At 37.2% G+C, this 20,593-nt stretch overlaps 1 protein-coding gene across 2 annotated transcripts in view; it reads right to left on the reverse strand.

Annotated features, from left to right (window-relative positions):
• NBAS (NBAS subunit of NRZ tethering complex) overlaps positions 1 to 20,593 on the reverse strand; it is a 161,691-nt gene that overhangs the window by 68,778 nt on the left and 72,320 nt on the right. Inside the window, exons 36-40 of one of the 2 annotated variants that reach the window (XM_039721601.1) lie at positions 16,331 to 16,498; positions 15,629 to 15,742; positions 15,268 to 15,391; positions 10,377 to 10,453; positions 9,753 to 9,890 (exon numbers count right to left, since the gene is read on the reverse strand). In XM_039721601.1, coding sequence (XP_039577535.1) covers positions 9,753 to 9,890; positions 10,377 to 10,453; positions 15,268 to 15,391; positions 15,629 to 15,742; positions 16,331 to 16,498 — 621 coding nt within the window. The remainder of the gene's footprint in view (positions 1 to 9,752; positions 9,891 to 10,376; positions 10,454 to 15,267; positions 15,392 to 15,628; positions 15,743 to 16,330; positions 16,499 to 20,593) is intronic. The other variant, XM_039721603.1, reaches the window with a different exon arrangement.

Below are 20,593 nucleotides of genomic sequence, written 5' to 3' on the forward strand. Positions count from 1 at the left end.
ACCAGGAAGGCAGCTGTGAACTTAAATTCCCTAGCCTCCCTTCCTTCCTCTACTACAGATTTCATGCAGATGTCTCTTTTTTTCCTGAATGTTTTAAAGTTTCATTCCAGATGTACGACTTTATCAAAAAAACCCACTCCTGGATCACAGCTCTGCTGCAGGAATTGAAAAAAGGAAAAAAAAAAAAACCAAAAAAAACAAGAGGCTGCTGTTCCTTAATAAAACAAAAGTAATTGGAAATATTGTACAGGAAGTTGTTTCTGTAGTTATGTTAAGTGACCTGTGTTTGAAGACTTGAACAAATTGTTTTAGTGCTGTTTTCACAGAACCACAGAATGATTTGGATTGGAAGGAACATTAGAGATCCTCTTGTTCCAAGACCCCTGCCATGGGCAAGGACAGCTGAAACTAAACCAGGCTGCCAAGAGCCCCATGCAAACTGGCTTTGAAGACTTCCAGGGATGGGGAATCCACACCTTTTTTATGCAGCCTGTTCCAGTGCCTCACCACCTTCACACTGAAGAATTTCTTCCTCATACTTAATCTAAACCTACCTATTTCAGTTTAAACCCGATCTAAACCTTCCCTCTTTCAGTTTAAACCTGTTCTCCCTTGTCTGGTCACTACATCCCCTTGTAAGAACTCCCTCTCCAAATCTCTTGTAGCCCCTTCAGGTACCGTAAGGTGCTATGAGGTCTCTTCAGATCCTTCTCTTCTCCAGGCTGAAAAACCTCAATCCTCTCAGACTTCCTGAGAGGAGAGTTGCTCCAGCCCTCTGAGCATCTCTGTGGCCTCCTCTGGACCTGTTTCAACAGGACCATGTCCATTTTGAGGTTCTGGCCCCAGGGCTGGACACAGCACTGCAGGAAGGGTCCCACAAGCGTGAACAGGCAGAATCCCCCCTCTCCCTGCTGCCCGCACTGCTTTTGATGCAGCCCAGGACACAACTGGCTTTCTTGGCTGCGAGTGCATGTCACTCTTCTTCTCAGAGAAACACTTTCTTGCTTTGATTTCTATCAGCTATTCCAACAAGAATGAGGAATAATTTCTCCCAAGAGTAAATGTTTTCATAGGTTTTTTTCCACCTTGTGCTCTCTCACAGATTTTCTGATTGATAAGTCAGGTTTAGGTAGAAAAATCTCATCATTTCATCTGACAGCTCTTTTAGTGAAAATAACATGATATATAAAAGGTTAAAGTGTCAACTGAAAGAACATTTCTGAAAATAGAAAATTACTACATGCTTTTGAGTGAAGTGCCTACTAAATTCATAGCATATAATTCATTTCCCATTCACAGTCAGCATTACTCAGTAAATAAGTGCCATGTTTTTGGTAATAATCCTAACCTTCTATCTAACTATCTTCTATCTTCTATCTTAATCCTAACCCAAGCGTCTAAAAAAAGAAAAAAATCATTGGGCTTTCTTATTTGAATAAATGATGTAATTGGCTTTTCTTTCAGTATATGCCTTTAATCTATGGTAGCAACTGTATAGCAACTGTATACAACACACATGTATAGCAACTGTAGTCATACACAGACTTTGGGACAAGGAGACACTCCTACTGCAAAACCTTGACCTATATGGTAGCAACTGTAGTCATACACAGATTTGGGACAAGGAGACACTCCTACTGCAAAACCTTACTGCAGCATTATGTGATTTCAGTTTAATTACAATACTCTTTCTTTTTGATTTGTACCATTTGTACCATTACTTGACTTGATACATGTAAATATTTCTGTAGCTTACTAATTTAAAGGTTAAAAACTAGATATCTCATGAGCTACAAAAACACTTAATTTCCTCCTCCCTGACAGCAATTAAAATACTAGAAGTCAGATATTTTTCATCTTAATCCAAGAGCACTGCTAGCACTTCTGAGAAGTACAGGTTTCTCAGTGACCACCTTATGTTATTGAGATACAAATTTTCATTAGTAGTTTCTTCAGGTAAATACAGAGGCCAATCTAGCATTTAGCCTCAATTCTCCAAGCTAAAAAAAAAAAAAAAAAAAAAAAAAAAAAAAAAAAAGAACACCAACCCAAACCAACCAAACAACAAAACCCACAAACCCCAGCAGCAAGGAGTCAAACAACTAAAAAACAGGGATGGAGAAGCCTAAGATTAAAATATATTGCTAACTCAGATGAATGACATTTTGCTTAAATTATTAGATGACTAGCAAATTTCAAGCACGTTGCCTGCAAAATCCATGTTGCTCACTGACTGGAGAAAACAGTTACAGAAGCCTGGAAAAGGAATGTAAAAGAAAAGAAAAGGCCACTTGACTAGGGTAAGATTGCTTCAAAGCTGTTGGTCACCTCTGTACTGTCTCCCAGTGAGGAACAAAATCCTTCACAAGAAGGAAAAGCATTAGCACTTATCCCAGCTATGTCCCTCACATGAAAAATCACCACTGTCTCCAGAGAAATGTGGGCAAGCTAAAACTCAACTCTCTGCTGAAATGAAAGGCTAGTTTGAAGATCCTCTTTTCTAAAAGAAAATTTCTGAACAGCTGTCTGAAGAACACCACTAGCTCTGCTTTCAGAAGTAGGATTTGACAGAATAGCTCGTATAACACTTGAGAAACAGAAATAAGCAAGACTGTAAGCATCTCATTTCATAAGTACACTTTATCTTGGAGAAATGAAACAGGAATGGGCGCAACACCTAACAACTATTTAACAATAGGTATTTTCTGAGTCACCTAAATATTATCTGCCCCAGCTAAGAATGGCAATACTTTGTCATGTTGCGTTCTTAACAAAGAAAGAAGAGGATCTGTGAAACACTGGCTTATCTATATTAAACACATCAGAACCAAAAGAATCTACATAGCACAATCTGGCTGCAATGTCCCTTACTGCTGAATTAGTTTTTCAGGGATCATTCAAGAAGATGTTCAAAACTAACCATATTTGCTGGTGGTTCAGGAGAGCTTACTTGAGTTTTAAGCCTTTGGACACACCACAGTTTAGTGAGTTCTCCATTTTTGTTAGCTTAGACAATCACTCATTTTGAAAATGTGTGATTATGCATTGAGACATCACTAAAAATAAGGAAATCAATGAGGAAAACTCACAAAATATGACGAAATTATAAGTGCTAAAAAAGTGTCTGGAACGTGTTTTATAAAGAATGGTAAAGCTGACAGAAAAAATTCTCAAAAGTGTCAAAATCAGGAAGCCAGATAGGGAAGTGGCAGGATCCCATGGAGAAAAGGTGTGGAAGGAGCACTCATGGATAAGTCAATAGCACTAGGAATCATGAGATCTTTGTGTCAGCCCTCACTGCTGCAGGTGTGGGGAGAGGAACCCCATGAGTTAAATGAATTTGGAAGGCGTCAGTTATGTGCTTGCACACCATGACCAGCTGGCACTCATCCCTCAGTTCTGAAGGAACACAAATGTGAAATTATGTTAAATGGCAGGCCAAGGTGCATCAACAAACATTTTTTAAAATAACATGCCAGAGTGAAAGTTCCATCTGAAAAATCAGGATGTAAAAGGGACCTTCATAGGGACTTCAGCCCAGCAAGTCACATGTCCATCCCTAGTAAGATGGCAGACTATATAACAAATATTAAGACCACTGGGCATTAAGAGATTGGTGGGAAAAGATCAGCATGGCCTCTGTTCACTGGCTGGAGGACTATGAGGGTATCAAAGAGCACACAGAGAAAAGCAATCAAATATGCAGAAATCTTGCAAAATACTTTCTCAAGTTTCCACACTGAAGTCCAACCAGAAAGCTGAAGTTATTAATGGATTCCAACAACTTTCCTTTCACTAACTGAAATCTGGTGAAACAAGAGATGGAAGCTCGGAGATCACTTTTCAGAGAGGAAAGAATCAACAGTAAGTCCTGCAGACACAGGTTTTGAGGCCACTTTTATTCAGACTCCATTACTGATGATCTAGAGATGGATTCTGATGATACTAGGGTCTTTGAATTCTCCCCAGATCAGTTGTTAGTCTGCCTGGTAGTCCCATTCACTCTGCCTTCTGCCACTGCCCTCCTTTTCCCTGGTTCTCCTCTCAGTCACAGACTCTACACACACTAAGGAAGACCAATGGGAGAGTCCATAGTGCAACATAAATGCAAGGAATTATACACTCATCTCTCCCAGTTTTGCTTTCCTAACTGTTACGTATGCACTAGACTTGGAAACAGAAGCATACATCAAATTCAACAGATTCACCTGCCAAGTGTTAACGAGGATCAGTACCTGAACATGTATAAACATATTCTTAACAAGTTAGTAGTGTAGGATATAAAACAGTAAGAAGTATTAGGCATAACCAGCAGCAAAAAAGATAAATGGAGCAACCCAAAGACTAGCAAAGAAACTTGAACTTGATGCAGAACATACAACAGAAATTTTCAATAGTGAAACAACAGGGAAAAATTACACTGCCAAATGAAACTTGGTAGTTTTCAGCACCACAAGCAAAACAGAAAGAGGGGCCGGAGATGAGGGCTTGAATCAGGACTTTAAAAACTCCAAGTTTTAAGTCCATCAACGGCCAAAAATAAAGAGCACTACCCTTTCACCATCTACACCAGCCTTAGTGCTAGCCACTGCATTTATGAATGGAAGCTGAATGTCCAGACAAAATAAAACAAGATCAGCCTTAGTGCTAGCCACTATATTTATGAATGGAAAGCTGAATGTCCAGACAAAATAAAACAAGACTGCCTGACACAGTTTGTCAGATTTGCATGTTAGTTATGCACATTATGTACATAAATCCAAGTTGAGATTCAAAATGTATATATTATCTCTAGTCAGCTGAAGTCATAATTTTGGAATGTGACAGAATATGCAAAAGAACATGCAACTGTTTAATGAGCATTCCAATGAGAGATTTAGAGATTTCCTCATGTGTAGAGACTTAACCTTTAGCTGCCAGGTTAAAGCCATTAATACCTCATCTAGTATGGGTAATAGATCTGTCATCAGATGCATCAGATCTGCCTCCCTCCCTTTTTCCTGTATGCATCCTTCTTATATAATATTAAGTCTCCAAATTAAGTCTTTATTTACAACATCCTATATTTGGAATATTACATAAAGCCATAGCATACAGACCATGGCTGGGAGTTTTACTCCTGTGGATTAATACAACTGTATTTATAATTTATACCAACCATACACAAACGAGCAACAAAACCTTGGGTGCCTGGTAAAGCTGTCAGAATGAAATCCTGGCAGACCAACAGAAATTTCTACAAATTCTGTCCCAAGTCCAAAGCACTCCTCTTTTGACTGAATTTTGCCTCTTAGAGATGTTGATAGAGGCTTTCTAAAGGAGCAAGCAACAGAAAAGGGAAGCAGATTAAATACACAGAGCACAAGTTCACTGCATAAATGTACCCTGTCATATAGTGGATAAATACATATCAGGCTATTTAACTCTGTGGGACTGAACTACCAGTTTCTTCACCAATTCTAGGCCACAACAAGAGAAGCATCACTAAGGAGGATCTCTGAGCTTACCAGTTCAACATAGTGTCAGTTGCAATGCATAAAAGGACAGGAATCAAACTCACCTTCTTGAATGAAAAGTAACATATAAGGGAAGAAAATAAAAAACTAAGAATTTTCTGCTAACAGCAATGTCAGGGAAGATGAAACAGGAAAGTCTTATAAATATGATTGCCTGGCAAAATATTTTGAGAATATGGAAACTAAAAGCGAAATTGAAATGAAAGCAAGCTTTGAGATACCGTAGTTACTGAACAACTGGAAAACAATGTTATGGCCAGGTGAAGGTAATCCCCTTTTGATTAGACAATACCCTCTGCTTACAGACATTTCAAGGCTCAGAGCAGACAGCCTGGCAGAAGGGGTCCAAAGAGTAGTTTTTAAGGTTTAAAATGTAACACACTATGATAATGTAATGATTCTTATAGGCTGTATGTGAATGCTGTAAGATTTGTATCTTCTACTAGATTGGTTATTGAGAATTAGAATATTCAGCATGGAAGAAGATTTATTGTATTGTAACAGGAACTTTGTCCTCTTTTGTCATCTCTTCTCCTCTTGCTCTCACTCGCTCTCTTTGGGGCCTGCTCCGAGCTGCGGCTGGCAGCTCCAAGCTGGGCCCCTGCACCCACGTCCTCTGCAATAAAACAGAAGTTCCAAGACCTGGCTTCAGAGATCTTTTGTCTCCGTCTGTCCTGACCGTCCTACCCACTCGTCACTCCTACACAACAAATCTCCTCATCTGCTACTATGTGCAAATTCCTGTTCCCCTCTGCAACTCAGCAGTGTTTGTTGTACCTATTGTTTGATGCTCCAAGAAAAAGCTTGCCCCCTCAGCTGAGGTCAGTAAAATAATCCTCTTCAAAACAACAGAAACACCTTAGCAACAGAGTATTAGCATGAGGACAGGATCGTAACATATTAATTAACCTCAGGATAATTAAGCATTTTCACTCCCTTCTGGAGTAAACAATTTATTCTGGTCAATTATCAGATCACCAAGATAGGACCAATGAGGAAATAAGCTGCTAATAAGAAGAATTACCCAGCACATTTCTTGGTCAGCTGTACAGCTCTTCTTCTTGTTCATCAAGACTGGGAATTAGTGAGAGGTGAATCAGAGCGGCAGCGGGGCAACAGCCTGGATGCTGTGCAAGCAAGGTTCAGCAGCAGCTGAAACAGGCATGTTACCAAAACTTCTAGACACAAATGCAAAAGCACAGCACTACAGGGGCTGCAATGAAAAGTCAATCTCATCCTGTTACGGACTTAAACCAAAAATAAATATAGGACCTCAAAGGGTAATTAGTCTTCTCATACCAGTACATTCCACACACAGTCCATTCCTGCAAATTTTGCTCTATTCTTCTGATCTTTGTCTGCAGTTTTCTTAGGCTGCAGAACTCTTTTAATATATTCCTCAGGACAAGAAAGTAATATAGCTCAGATGCCTTAAACTGTGACTGTTATGTTTATGTTATCATAACAACTAAAATTTGAAATTGTCTTGGGCACATAATTAAAGTAATACTTTACAGCCAAATCCCCTTGTTTGTCCTAGAAGCAAAAAGAATAACTTTATCAGAAACTGAAATTATCAAGATGATTTCCTTTTGGGCATCAACAATACAGAAAGTAATAGTGAGAATTTCTGACAATTTATGACTCTGGTTTGATGCATAGATATTAGCTGTCAGTATTTCACATCACAACTGAAACAAAAAAAGAAACAAGCCTTCATGCAACAAACCAAATCACTGCTTCAAAATATCTTTCTTAACTAACTGGCAAACCTTGAAAGTCTGTCCTAGTCAATGGAAAAGGAGCTCTCCTCCCATTTCCCATTATCCTTTTAACATTATGCTCCGTAATTTCCATTCTACCAACATTCCTTCTGTTATGCCAGAGGTACTCATGAACTCTTTTCAAACAATGTCATTTTAAAACGAGAAAACAGAGGATGTGTAGACTTTTCCATGCTTCCATACAGTTTCCTTTAAATTCAGATAGTCTTCCAACAGTATACTCAATTCACTGGACTAGAAAAACCACAGCATCTGTGACTCAGATGCCAGTAGGCAGAAATAAATGCTCTATGACCTTGAGGTTTCACCTTCAGAGCCTGTGGCTGAAGTGCCAGATTTACTGGCCATCTAAAGAGTGAGAATGGGGGAAAACAAGGATTGGCTGTATACCCTGACCCACAAAAATGCACTCAGATACCTTCTAAGAATAATGTACAGCTTTGAGGTACAGGACCGAGGGATGCACTTCCGCTTTCACAAACAGCCACAAGATAAAGGTGATGCAAGCCACCAGTGCCATGAGTCAGAAGACAATCTACTGAGGAATGATATCTCCAGCTGAATGTAACATGTTCACAGAAATTTAATACCATTTTCTTCGCCTCCCACAGAACTCTCAGGAAACACAAAAAAACACCCCAAAACTGATGGCTAGATCTACTCCCATGGACAGAAACTAGAATGGCATTGATGAACCAACTTGCAGGTGGATCCATTCTTTATTACCAACATCTAAGATGTACATTTAAGCAAATATATGTTTTGCATAAAAATTAAGCATAAATTGGGCATTTAAGTCTGGTATTTAGCATTCTTGGTTTGGGTTTTTGAAAAAAAAAAACCAAAACAAGTATGTTTATTTTGGTCAAAAGTATCTGTTTCTATTTCTTGTTTTCTACCTCTGTGACATTCCCTCACTGAATACTCTTGGAATTAGTAACAATGAATTATAAATTAGTATTTGCCTATGTTGTTTTTTTACTGGCATTCAGGCCAGTTTTTATGGGTTTTTTTCCTGGCTTTTTGGTGTGCTCCTCACTAAATCTTCTTATACAATTATTTTCAAAAACTGTTGTTTAAGAGTAGCTTAAACATAGAACCTACTATTTCTAGCATACAACTTAGAATCTAGAATTTATCACAGTCACATACAGTATTTTACAAAAGATTAGCCAAAGATCACACCACAGTTAAGAGATAAATTGCATGGTGCCATTGATAAGACTTTGCTTATTAAATGGCAATGGGAGTACACATAGTTCAATCTAACATCTCTGTCCTCATTCTTGTAACTTGCACTTTCCAAAGGCTTCTTAGATCTTCCTGTAAAATAGGACTGTTTAAAAAAGCTAAAGTAAGGAAAAAAAACCACAAAAACCCACAAACTTTTTTTCATCAGTTATCTTGCAGCAGGAAGATTTACAGGCTCAAAGAAAGCATTTTAACAAACATGAATTAATTCTTCACATTTTTCAAGCCCCACTGTTGTGGGCTACATTCTCCTTTAGCATCTAACCAGAATAGAGTAAAATGAACATCTCAGCAAGAATATGAAAGGCTTCCTAATTGCAGAATTGGGCGAATATCAAAACAGGCTTTCTGCTGTAAATCAGGAGACATTCTTAACACAGAAAAAACGAATTCTCTCATGCCACAGTGGTGATTACTTCCTTTTCAGACAACTTGTGACCAGAACTGTTCTTTCAGCTACAGTTGAGAGACAGACTGAAACCCAAACAGTCCAGAAAGCTTCTTCACAGGAGGAAAGAACTGGTGTAAATTCAGAAAGACTCTCTTGGATCAAACAAGGGGGTTTATACAGGTACCTCAGTAAGAATGGCACTCAGTGCCTTATTAAACTTTTGTATGTTACCTCTTCCATTTAGTACAGACTTCACTGTGAAACTGCTTTAATCACTGGCAATGGAGAACTGGCAAAGTAGTGCCATTCCAAAAACAGAAACTTGTCAAAGGAAATAAAAAAAATTCTTCAATGAATGAGGATGAATTTTTGAAACACCATATGTAAAGTGAAATACAATCCAACACACTCTAGGGGAGGCTACAGGAACTTGCAGAAAAGCACTGTTCTTGTTGAAATGGATTTCACTTTTCCTGGAAACTACTATATTTCCTTGCACACAGTATTGCAAGGTAACAGCATAAGCTATACTCATTACTGCTCAGTGCTTATAAGCTACTTTGAAGACTGATAGTGGTGTTACCTAAAAATGACACTGGATATTGTGCTTCAAAAACTCCTTCACAAATTGTGAAGTACTTGTTTGTTTACAACATTGTAGAAGAATAATTATGTGTAACACAACAGGCTGCTCACAGAGTAAGTCAGATCAGCTCTGACTTAACAGGCTTAACTCATGTACTGGCTTTTTTGAATAGCTTTTATGATGAACATTAATGAATGTGGCTTTAAAAAGAAAAGAGTACTCACCCTGTAGAGAGGGTGGCATTTGTCCTTGAAACATGGTGCCAAACGAGCATAGATCTGCAGGCTATAGTAATAGCTTGCCAGCTGGAGAGATAACGCAGAATGTAATTGTTTTTCAAAGCATTTGTTGGCATCTACCACCTAGAAGAAATAGAGAATTCATTTACATGAAAGAATTAGCAAGCATTACACAACATTAAGTGTACAAACTTTCAAAAAATCTACTTGCTGTCATTTAGAAATAACCCTATGTTTTTCTGGTGGTTTTTTTCCCCCTTGCACAAACACCTAAACCAAAATGTTTCTGTAACTACACTATTGCTGCTTCTATAACACAAGATTATTATCTACTTTTCTGAGTTACATTAGAATTGTCAGTCAGGTGGCCCAACTTCCATTTTAAGTAACAAAATGTATCTTTTCACCAGTGCCATGCTCAGTGAACAGTCCAATTGCATTTGTTCACTTTCCTTTATATGCAATAGCCCAATCTGTAAAAATGTGTATTAAAATGAAATTGAATATTTAAGATTTTAAAACCTTAAGGAAATGAAATTTGCTAACGGAATTCTGCTATGAATAGTCTTTCCTAGCAAAAACGTACAAACAAAGCCCCTATCATCATACCTGTGGCAGTGCAAGCAGATAGGCAAGAGACAAGGCCGCGTCCTTTGGCAAAGCATCACTTGCCAGCTGTAGCAGAACTGCAACAGAGAGGGAGCAGACACAAAGTCTGGATTACTGACCCACCTGGCCTTGAGAGCTAGCAAACAAAATGTTTTCAGGGCAACTATATTTTATAGACACTAGCTTGAAGCACTCCAGACATACTTAATTAAACACTTATCAGTACAATCCAAAAGAGATAATACATAATTAAACTGCAGCACAGCTTTACCTTAACTTCCAGGCAAAGTATTTGATAGATTAACCAAAGAAGAATGAGATTATGCAGCAACACATATTAAACAAAGCCACCTGTACTGATTTCCAAGAAGTAAATATTTTGCTTGTAAAATCAAGGAAGTAATGAAATGTAAGGGTTTGAAGACGCCAAGGAGAGGAATGGTACAAAATGTCTTCTCTTCAAGCCTGAGCTCTAATTCCCTTATCACTAAACACAACATATCAGATTAAAAACTTCTGCCTCAATTAAAAATAAAAACAAAAACCACAAGTATCATAAGAAACACCACAGCAAGGTTCTGCTACATACTGAAAACAAGTATCAGTACTACAGCAATTGTAATAAATTCATCAAAGGATAAGCATTCTCATTATAAACACACATACTTCTGGTAAAACTGACACAAAAGTCACCTGCTTTTCCTACATTATAGATACCAAACTTGGGGGGAGGGGTTGTTTCCATTGTTATAGATTACATTATTACTAATGTTATTAATAACAATATTATTTCAATAGGAGGAAGCTATCTTCCAGCAACTTAGCTCTTTGTTTATTTCTAGAAAGTGTCAAACACCTGTTTGTTAATTCGCAAATTACATAAACTCCTCTGCAGGGCATGCTGGTAAAAAACCGATTACTTTACACACATTCCCGCAGTGAATTCTTTGTTCCAAAGAATGACTTACAAAAGGCTTGAATGACCAATTACAATTTTAAGAGTATCATTAATTTGCCATCAGCCTGAAGTGGATTTACATGCCAGCCCTCAGCCAGATACAAGCACTAAATTTCTATGTGACAAGTCACCACAAAGGCTGCAACATAAGCCTGTCCAACAGTACCTATCCTTTACCCTTCAAATGGCTTTTACTGCGCTTCAGACAGCTTCTTGCTGCTGACAGATTGTTTCTGCTATACTCTAAATAACCTCTGTGCTGTCCAAGCAAAGATAGTACAAACTCTAGAAATATCTAATATTAAAATCTGATGAAAATTGCTGGCTCCTCCTCTGATAACAAGAAGTTACTTTATCTATCCTTACAACCACCTCTAGTTAAATAGAAAAAAAAAGGGAGGAGGAAGGAAGAGTTTCAGCTCTGCTCTCTTTTCCCTTTCTTTGGAGAATTAATGTTAATAAAACCTCTTGAATACACAATAAAATATGGGTTCCCTTTCAACTTAATATCCCCAACATGTCTACTGACACACTCGCAAAAACTGATCTTCCAAAGAACATGGTACCAACAGAGGGCCAGAAGACAATATGGTTTTCTTCACACTTTTGCATGAGGTGTGACACAATGGCATCCCAACTGGCAGAAGGTACGTAAGAAGAACTGCCTCTACTGTCATACCTTCTAAGAAAAAAAAAAAATTCCTCTGTACTGATGCAATAAATTTTCTGCATGCTGGTGTGTTCATGATAGGTTTTCATGCATCCATACTTAGATGTCCACTTTACATACATACAAATACATGTATGCAAAAATTATTTCATACAGCTTTTTGTCTCCCAGTGAAGCCATACAAGAATCCTCTGCAGTCTAACACGGCTGAGTTCAAATCACAGGCTCCAGACATTAGCAGGATGCCATTCTGTCCTGTCTTGTATCTTCACAAAATTACAGGAACTTAATGTCATTTCAGACCACTACCAAATCTGGAGTTTGCCAAAGGGATTAGACATTACAGGGTTAGCAAGCCAGGGAGGACAGACAGTGACAAACAAAATGCCCATGCTGCTGTCCCCGTGCTGTCCCACAAGCACAACTTTCTCAGAGAAACACAAAAATATTTTGATTTTACAAATACATTTGTTTCCTGTGCAGGACTTTATGCCACAGCCTGTTTGAGAGGCTAAATATTGAAAAAAATGTTTATCTGTAAAAATTGGAATTTCTCCACACCTAGAAAGTTTCAACTCACTTCCCATGGACTCTCCTCTGAAAAAAAATGCAAAAACTGCTTTGAGTCTTCAATTGTTCATTTAGCCCATGATAAAATCTCAATAAACTTAGAAGTATATACTGCATTTAAACAGCCATGTCTACAAGTAACTACAAAATTCTTCAACCTCCTGATCAGTCCCTAAGGCCTATGGGGAAAGAAAACTCAGAATTAAACAGAGATTCACAACATGGCCTCAGCCACACCAAGTCTGGGCACACAATCAGCCCACAGCTGAGGAAGGAGAGCTTTACAGGACTCAGGGAGAGGAGATTTACCATTTCACTTGGAAATACTCAGTTTACCACCTACATCCAGATAGCAAGGACAAGAAAAGTCAAGGTGCAAGGCTTGTAACACTAACAGATCCATAAAAGCAGCAAAATATCTTGAGTTTTATTACAGAGTTTTATCAATGCCAGACTGGATGGGGCTCTGAGTAACCTGGTCTAGTGGAAGCCATCCCTGCCCATGGCAAGGGGTTGAAACGAGAGAATTTTTAAGACTCCTTCCAACCATTCTACAATTCTATGAAGATGCACACTGTCCATGAGGAAAGTGTTTAACCAGTCTCTCACACTGCACATGGCACTGTTATAGTAAACAAAGTCTGATGCTTACTCCAGTCTCCCCTAAGACAAAGTGTCAAGTACAATGAAGACTTCTTTGCTAAACTGCATCTCCCTCCAGGTTCTTCAGTTCTTTTGATGGAGTTGAAACCTGCTGCTGTAGCTGTCCTAGAAGACAGCTACAAGCAAACAGCTGGGATTCAAACTCATCAGCAAGATCAACTGAAACCTGCTATGCTTGCAGTTACTAGACCAGTGCAGTAGCTGATATCTCATATCAGCATTCAAGTTTTGTATGGCAAAATCCTCCTGAAAACGTACAGGAAGCCTGAAAATGATAAAAATGCAGAATACCAAGTGGGATTCATATCTGTGTGATTCCTTAAACTTCAGCAGTATGCTATCAATACATATATTTTCAATTTGCACAATCCTAAATGTGTTAATTCATCATAAAGACTTCCAAGAGAATTGACAAAGCAAAGCTTTAAGGTGTAAGAGGCAGGATCCAATATCATTAACACAGGGCTAAACAGACCACAAATAGTAAATTATTAATCCAGTTATTCAGAGGAAGCTATGTTACACTTATGCTTAACAACAGTTTACTGAGTACCAAAAGGTGTAATACACGAAAGGACTGATGAGTCCAGAATAAATACAGCCCATTTTTCCAGAGGAAAACACTGAACTCTGTTTCAGAGCACAGCTGGAGGGACTCTTAAGTGAAACTGACTATAGAATAAAAGTGGTGGAAGAGAAGTATTAAATGGCAAAAAATTTATTCTGCACACTTAAGAGGAAGGAGACAGATGCTCAAAAACTGAAGCTAGAATCTAAAATTTCTTTTCTTCTTCAAGCAAAAGTCCCCACCACTGAAATTTCCGTCTCAAAAGCAGCCACTGAATTGTAAACAATCAGTTCCAATTACTCAAGTTCTAGCAGGAACTGTTACCACAGATCTGCCAAGTAAATAATTTTCCCAAAGGAAGCAATAAATACTTTTTAATACTTGCCTCCCCTTTCTGCTTTAAGACATAGGAATCAAAGCTTAAGGCCTATGGGCTGCAGCATGCAACAAATGAGATTTTAAGTACTGATTTTAGAGGATTTTTTTGCATTAAGAGAGCATGTAAAGAACAAAACATGCACACACCCAATTTATACAAGCTGTTGCTAACCTTTTCCAATTCACAGTGTTGTTATATTAGAACTACACAGGTTATCTGTACAAACACCACATATCTCAAACTACTGAATCATATACTTGTAAGACAAATTTTCATTAAACAGTTTGAGTAAATGTGTGGCTTATGAAGAAAGCCTGTCATGAAACTTCTCATCTAGCAAGTGATTTAATATACTCATTTTTCATGACAGAATTTACCACAAGCCAAGTATAATACATATATCTTCCTTCAAAAGACACTAACAGCATGTAATATTTAAACAGTTAATTTCTTAAACCAGCAGGAGACACCCAAAAGGAAAGATAACCACAGGTGTTTTTTTGTTTTTTTGGTTTTTTTTTTAATTGAATTTTTTTCAGTTAAAAATTATTAAATATAACCTATAACATGTAGTCATTTCAGAAGACGACAGTTCTGATGGTTCCACAAGCTGTAGTCAAGAATTAATTGGCAAATAAAATACTACAATGAGCCTTCAACACTGAAACCTGGATATACAGTGATACAGAATGTGATCAACTGAATATGCAGGCATACAGAGGAATAACTCACACTGGCTTGCAAATTCCCATTACCTGTACATGGTAATATTCAGGAAACCTTCAACAATTCCTCCTATCATTGCCAACCCCCAAATAACACTTTCTGCTTATTTAAAGAGAACTTTCATTTTTCTATTCTTTGCTGAGCAACTCCTCTAAAAATCACCAATTCCCTTGAAAACTCTGCAGCTACTTCTAACAAGACCACTTATCAACAAGAGCCATTGAACCAGATCACAATTCATGCAAAACACCCAGACAATACTTCAAATCATTCTGTGCAATTCTCCCCACTTAAAACTACCCACAGATACTTCTGTATTTACTATATATAGAATGAATATATTCAATTTGTCCATACCTTCTGTAGTTGGAAGTAGGTCTTTTCCTTCACTCTTTGTCTCTGCGAGTTTCCCTGTTCTCAGCAGCACTTCTGCAAAGCTTTCCAAAGAATTGTTCTGGTATGTTCCATAGCTGACTTCAGACTGGAAGTAAAAAGACAACTGACAAATGCATTCTACACCTGCATTTTTATTTGAATCACTTGCATCACAGGCAGCTGCTTACCTCCATTCCTCTATTTGCTTTCCTTTGTATAATTCTAGATTTTTTTCCTACTATGGCACAGAACTTTAAGCCACACATATATTCAAAAACTGCGTCTTTTCACTTGAGTATAAGATCACAACAACAAACTGCAGACTTCTGTAACTGTAACTTACTTCTGCAACATATGGATCATCAATTAGAGACTCATAAAATGGATGACAGCCTTGTTTTTCCACTGAAGCATTTTCTCCAGACCCACTTTTTAATACATCTCCAAATTCTTGGCCCTGGGAAAAATAAGTATAGTTGAGCCTAGTTGTAAAAAAGCTCATAAAAATGCTGTAAACACTATGCAGAAGGGAAACAACTGTAAATGAAAAGATCACTGAATTCAGTGGGGAGCAATAAAGGAGTCATCTTACATAAACCAGTTCTGAATGAAGTCCAGTATTCTTAAAAAAGGAAAGAGAATCATGTTCAAAAGTAGTATCACAGAAAATAGTGGCACAAACATTATAGAAAAGTCTCTGAAATAGAGGAAGTAGAAACGAGAAACTGCAAAGGAACAGCTTTGAATACAAGATGACAGTATTTAAAGACTAGGCTTTACTGTGCTTTGTTCCCCGAAGTTTTAAAGTTCTGCCAAATTTCAATTAGGCCTTCTTACACTATGCAAAGAAAACAGGAGAAAACAGACTAGAAAACAGCTTTAGACCCCTTCCTTCATTGGGATTTCCTTGCAAACAGTCCTGTGATGTCTGTAGTTTGTTTATTGATTTAAGAGTTCAGCTATCAGGTCCTACAAAGGAGCTGAGTTTTTAAACTAATGTACCACAAATGTGTAAACATCTGGGGACACATCAGGAATCCCTTACATGTAATGGTCGCAGGTAAGTTAAGGATCTCTTCCACCACTGCCCATCACTGACAGCATGCAGCATGGCTTTGGTAGTCAGAGTTGTGTTGGACAACACCTTCATGGTTTTGGATGTCGTCCAGTACAACAAATCAGCGGACTGGCCAGAGGAGACGCTGGTTTCATCCTGTGACATATCCAACACACAATGCAGGGGTTAGACTCCTGCTATAATTAGGTTAGTGATCTAAAGCCAAACAAATGCATTAGAGTTCAGGCACACTATATTAATAACACACTTGAATTACCATTAATTCAGGCAGCAGCTGCCAAAAATAAACAAAAGACAAACTAAGAGTGATTTAGGAGTTTCACTGGGAAGTAAGCAGTGTGATCAGCAGAACATTTGGTCCCTTACTCAGTTATCACTCCCTGTTTCCACAGACAGCACTGGTTTTAATTCCAAAGTTTATAATGACAATGTTCTACATAAATGTTGAATGTTTCTACTAAAATAATCACCTCTCTACAAACGTGAGTTATTTTCTTATACTGAAGTTAATCTACGATAATTCAAGAAAGCTGATAGGGACAATCTTGTATTCTTACAGAGGTAGAATTAATTAAGTCAAATTCCCAATAGGGGAAATGGTAGAGATGTAAATATACATCTCTAGACCAACTGATAAAGTATCACCAAGCTTTGAAATTTTGCAGCTGGCACACAAAATACTGAAAAAACAGCCAGCCTAAAAGACTACAAGAACCCCAACCTTTTCTCAGTCAAAAACTGCTTCTGCAGTACATGCACATATACACTCACTTATGTATGAACTCGCACATGACTCCACTCTTAAAAGCAGATACATGTTCCACAAGCAGGGCTCTCAATACCAGCTCTTCCTATGTAACGCATTTAAGTAATACCCAGAATATCCATGTTGTCTGATCTGTGCTATTCCAGCTGCCTAATATTTGCGTTAATTGCATGTTTTACAATGTATGCACAATAATCTAAACATATAATTAGCATGCTGAAGAAAACACACCGTTTTCACAACAAAAAACAAATATTTTCCTCCATATAGCAAACTTGAACAGCCAAATGTTTATCCCTAACAACTCTACTATTAATTTCCCCATACACAGAAGTATATTGGAACAGAAAAATTCTACCTGTATAACGGCATGGGATGTATTAGTTTACAACTAATACTAATTCAACTAATTTATTACAAAACCTCAAACATGAGAGCCAAAGTTATACTGAAAAGAAATACATCCCACTGTAACCTCAGAGGAAAAATGTATCAGCTTCAGTAAGGTAGAATTTCATGCAGAAAACCTTATTTTTAGTACCTTTTAGTATAACATACAGTAAATTACTGCCTCAAGCTGACCATTGAAGTAGCAGGTTCACCTTAAGTCCTTCAGCATTTGTTTTAATCTTTTCTGAAATCATCATGTGCATTTCACAGATGTGCCACTAATGAATCAACTGGCTAAACTGGGAATTTCAGCTCCTGCTTCACCAAATTAACGAAGCGCATGCCAAGTACAACCTGTCAGAATTTTTACAGCTCTGAAAAATTAAAACCAACTGAAAATTCTAGGTCTGGTGGCCTGGGGAAGAATGTCTTGTTCACATGTTTTTTAAATAAACCATTTTAAGTACTTAGTAAGACACATTTTTTTTATTTTATTTTAAATGTTACATACAGAATTCTAATTCCTCTCTGCCACCATTTTCAATGATGTGACACGCCCCGTTGATTTTTCATGGAAGAAAAATAAACCAAAATAAACCAAACTAAAACAGAATGAGAAAAAAAACATCCCACCCAAGCTGTCAACTGCATTTGAGCAAAGCACTTTTCTTTAAATCAGCCTCCTTCAGCAGTAATGATCCAACTTGTATGCGGGTGTTAATGCTTATGGCACTACTGCTATCAGATAAACTCTACTGACTTTTGTTTAAAAGTAATTTCACTCTTACCAGTAATTACACTTTTTTCTGCAAAAATAGAAATTCTGTTTTCTGAGAAGTCATTTTACTCTGTACGTGGAGCAGCAACACTTACAGGTTACAACTTTTTGCTATCTCAAATCAATCTCTCACAAAATAAGTTATTTCTTAAACAAGGCTGGAGATCTCATCTCAAGAAAACAACTTTAATTTTATCATTTAATTGTATCTTTAGGGAGAAGTTATATTTTGGGGGTCCTGAAAGGTGTTTGGGAGAAATTATTTTCTTCTATTAATTATTCCTGACATTCTTTATAAAGTAAGCACTTCTGATTAAAATCAAAGTAGCAACAGCAACAACTTATTATATAGTAGAAAAATTAGGAGATTGAAAATCTCCTTGAATCTAAATTGTGTAAAAAAAGACAACCAACAAATTCTGAATTATCAAGTTACTCTAAAAGAACAGCTAAAATATTTATATAAATATATACAGCACATATATATTTATATAAATATATACACCTTTGCTCCTACATACACTTATATAATTCCAAATAGTTTAATGAGAGGACAAATAACAAAGCCAACTGTTTGTGAGACAAGCCACACAGGAGACAGTAATAAATTAGAACAATTGCAGCACGGATTTTAGGATTGGTTTTGGTCTTTAATGACAATTCGTCAAGGCGCAAGGATTAAAACTTGCAGAAACCATACACTGCATACACTTTGTATGTTAACAATCATTTTATGTCAAGACTATGAAGGAAATGAAATGAGGTAGAACAGAGTCTGTTCAAAAACAGAGCATCACACATTAGGTCTTCCTTTTCCCTTTTTGGTACTTCCATTGCCAAACAGGAATTTAAAATAGTCTCTTTTACATAAGTATTCATGCAGAATCTACATGTGTTTTTTTGTGCCTTGGAGGGTTCTATATTGGGGATTTAATTTTTTTTTTTCCAATGTCTGTTACAGCTATGAACCACTTGAAGTGAAAATTCCAGTCCTGCAATGATAAGCCAGACCCTATGGAAAAGATTCAACTCAAGACGACAACACTAATATTCAACAGTCACTGAATGTTCAGGCTCTTACTAGGACCTTAATAACGTGGAAAAAAGAAGTAACCCAGCCCAAAGCAGACACAATGCACTTGATTCAGCTGCTGAAACAGAGGCTTTGATGAGTGCCTGAGAGATACAGCAGAAATTGAGACAGCTGCTTAACACCTGCAGATCTGCCAGGGACATTTTGGAGCAGCAGCTAAAGGACAAGAGCATAACTGATCATGACTCTCTAATAATTTCTAACCAGCTGTGATAACAATGTGTGACCTACCAATTTAATGTAAACAAATGTTCTAAGAGATCCTGTCTTTTCCCAGATATAGTGCTTGGAAAAACTGGAAAAGCAATGACACTAATGCTCTGTCAATCAAAAATTTTATTTTCTTTAAGAAGCCTTTAAGAAAATAATTCTTATAATTTGAACATATGTTCAAATCATTATTATATTTTGAACATACTAATTTCTCAAGAAAATGTCTAGAAAATACATATTATCTATCAAGAGTTCATTCTAAAAAAACCTTTAAACTTAATTTCTCTTGGGTTGATGTGCCACGTAACAGTAATTACACTTCCATACTCAGATATATAAAAAATAATGATTTATAACAGATGTAAACATAATTTAAATATTATGCAGATTTAACAAATTCAGAGCTCACAAGGCAACTGATTAATATTGTTTTGTGCTTATACACAACACAGCATCTCATGTCTAAGCATTTTATTTGAATTTAATAATTTTACCATTAATATTCTGACAGGCTTTTCATTAATCAAGAGCTTAATTTTCTCACCAAGATATTTTGGTTGAGAAGCACAAGATTAATTGTTTAGGCACTTGTAGCACACACAAGTAAAAAGGATGAGGAAGTAAAAAGGATGATGATTGGTGAAACTTAACATTTTGCTTAAAAACAACCTGGTACATTGGAATCATCATAGCTTCCACAGCATAACTTCTTAAATGGATTCCATGACTTCAAACAACAGTGACAAGGTGACACAAAGCTTGTGCAAATGCATTAGCTCCTACAGAATAATGACGTGCAGCTTTATCACAGCATTCATGAATTTCTTTTAGAGTAGGACCAGAAACTTGGAGAAAAGTTATGCTGAAGTCAACATGAGAGGAATATTAAATGATCCATTTCTAAGCAGTCTATGTATATATATAGCCAGCTCATATCAAGATTTCTGCAAGTTTCAGAGGAAAAAAATTTGGAGGAAAAATTGAATACAA

This window comes from Passer montanus, unplaced genomic scaffold (assembly GCF_014805655.1).
Source record: "Passer montanus isolate IOZ18808 unplaced genomic scaffold, ASM1480565v1 scaffold46, whole genome shotgun sequence".
Classification (NCBI taxonomy): domain Eukaryota; kingdom Metazoa; phylum Chordata; class Aves; order Passeriformes; family Passeridae; genus Passer; species Passer montanus.